The sequence below is a fragment of the Austrofundulus limnaeus genome, unplaced genomic scaffold, assembly GCF_001266775.1.
Source record: "Austrofundulus limnaeus strain Quisiro unplaced genomic scaffold, Austrofundulus_limnaeus-1.0 Scaffold2385, whole genome shotgun sequence".
NCBI lineage: Eukaryota > Metazoa > Chordata > Actinopteri > Cyprinodontiformes > Rivulidae > Austrofundulus > Austrofundulus limnaeus.
In genome coordinates this window covers 17,383-19,538 of record NW_013954787.1, presented here as the reverse complement: position 1 = coordinate 19,538, position 2,156 = coordinate 17,383, and the positions used below count along the sequence as shown (strand labels likewise).

At 37.0% G+C, this 2,156-nt stretch overlaps 1 protein-coding gene across 2 annotated transcripts in view; it reads right to left on the bottom strand.

Moving 5' to 3' along the window:
- LOC106510905 (cAMP-dependent protein kinase inhibitor beta) overlaps positions 1-2,156 on the bottom strand; it is an 11,847-nt gene that overhangs the window by 2,595 nt on the left and 7,096 nt on the right. For both annotated transcript variants that reach the window (XM_013999636.1, XM_013999637.1), the window contains exon 2: positions 521-672. In XM_013999636.1, the coding sequence (XP_013855090.1) occupies positions 521-662 (142 nt within the window). In that variant the 5' untranslated portion in view covers positions 663-672. The remainder of the gene's footprint in view (positions 1-520; positions 673-2,156) is intronic.

Below are 2,156 nucleotides of genomic sequence, written 5' to 3'. Positions count from 1 at the left end.
CTACATACACATAACACGATACGGGTCAGGTGATGGGTCACATGAGCCTCTATGAACAATAGAACTAATCAAGCCTATTGTTAGTTGATGACCCTCTTTTGCATGTGACTAACCTGTTTGTCCATGTGGAGGCGGAGCTTATAAGGCTGAGTTCACCTGAAACTCATCAGACTGAATAAGTCTCTTGGAGAAGAGACGAAACGTTTCACTAAAGAAGAACCATCCAGAGGAACTACTGATTTTTTTTTTCTACCTGGATGCTTCAGGACAATTAGTCAGGCGTGACTTATAGTCCAGAAAATACGTTATTCAATAAAGTAAAAATTACAATGTTGTAAAACTATTCATAAAAGTATTTTTTTCCAAACGGTTACTCAAGTAAATGTAATTGAGTAAATGTAACTAGTTACTACCCAGTTTCTGCTTATAATCCAATTGAACATCCATTTATATTTCAGGTTGTAAAGCAACAAAACAGAGAATCTGTGTCCAACAGGGGAGAAAAATGAAGGAGGTTTACCTTCCAGGGACAGTTCAGCCAGTTTCAGAGGCAGGTCACCAGGGTTGACTCCTGCTGGAGACCCAAGGATGTCAGGCAGAGCATTTCTCCTCCCGGAGCGACCAGAGGAGGCGAAGTCCAGCACTGGCTCCACTTCCGTCATCCCAGGTCCACTTAACAAGAAGGAAGGAAAACATTTACCATCATTAAAACTGATGTCCCAAAACAAATCTGATGCACTGTAGGCCTGTGTATTGGCAAGAATTTGGCGATACGATACATATCATGACAGACGGGTCATGATACGATATATCCCGATATATTGCGATACTGTAAACAAGGCGATATATTGCGATTTTTTTTTGGTCCAAAAGTTCTATTAAATAAAAACCTCTTACTGGGAAAAAAATGAAAAACCAAAATTCATTGTCTCAGAAAATTCTATTACATAGACATGCGCTAGCCTTCTATAACGTGAAGGCTGACTAAAGTTGGAAAAATGAGCGCACTAAACACTTAATTTGGTGTAAAATAGAGATATTCTGACAAATAAGTAACTGTTCGTAACCTTACCTCAGCTCAGAAGGCAGAGGGTGTCGGTCTTTTCTGCTCAGATTCAGCTATCGGAGCATGAAGCTAATGTTTACTCACAATGCTAATGCTACCCTTACTCTCTGGCGCTCAAGAGGTAGAGGAGCCAAATGTCTGGCTCACTGCTGCCAACTAGTGGTCAGAGGCTGAACTACAACATAAAAATGAACGGCTGGCAGGAAAGTTAACATTTTAAACCTTAATTAAATATTGATACAGGACTTTAGAATATTGATACAGTATCTGGAAATGAAATATCGCGATATTTCAGTGTATCGATATTTTCTTACACCCCAATGCACTGTGAATATTTCTACAGTAACTACAAAATAAAATTAGTGTAACATTTACAGCATGTGTGTTAAGAGTAAATAAAGAATGTGAAAGCTTTAAAACGAGACACAGTCAGCACTGAAAGCTGTGAAGAACTCAAGTTTCATCAGAGAAAAAACAGAAACATCTTGAACTGACTCAAAGAAATTAGCTGACTTTGCTTTTTTCTTTCTCTGTTTGTTTGTTTGTTTGTTTGTTTGTTTGTTTGTTTGTTTGTTTGTTTCAGCCTCTAGTTTTGTATCAAGCATCCTTTAAAATAAAGGTGGGTAATAAAAAATATATAATTTAATCAGATAGTAGAACATGGAGGACCACTCTGAAATAAAGGTAGTGGGCATTGATTCAAGGATTGTTAGGCCTTTATGTCCTTCCTTTTGATTGGAACAATAATTTAAAATCCCAGAAAAGGTTAAACAACTGGACTTATACTGTATATGGTCTACTGTTTGTTTGCTTTTGTTTTAAATATACATTATTTTGGATTTACCACATCCTGAATGACCCAAGAATCTTCACCAGTCTGACGGTTTATTCTGACAACTTTCTTAAAGGGATCCCTGATTAGTTGTAACATTAGACTTTATTTGATAAACATTTATTTTAACTGTAAAATAAAGACTGTAAAAATACTGTAGGATGTTCAGTTTTTATCAGTAGTATTACACGGACGGAGCGATTTTATTTACACACAAAGCATTCTGGGTAAATGATGACATGTATAGGTCCTCGGTGC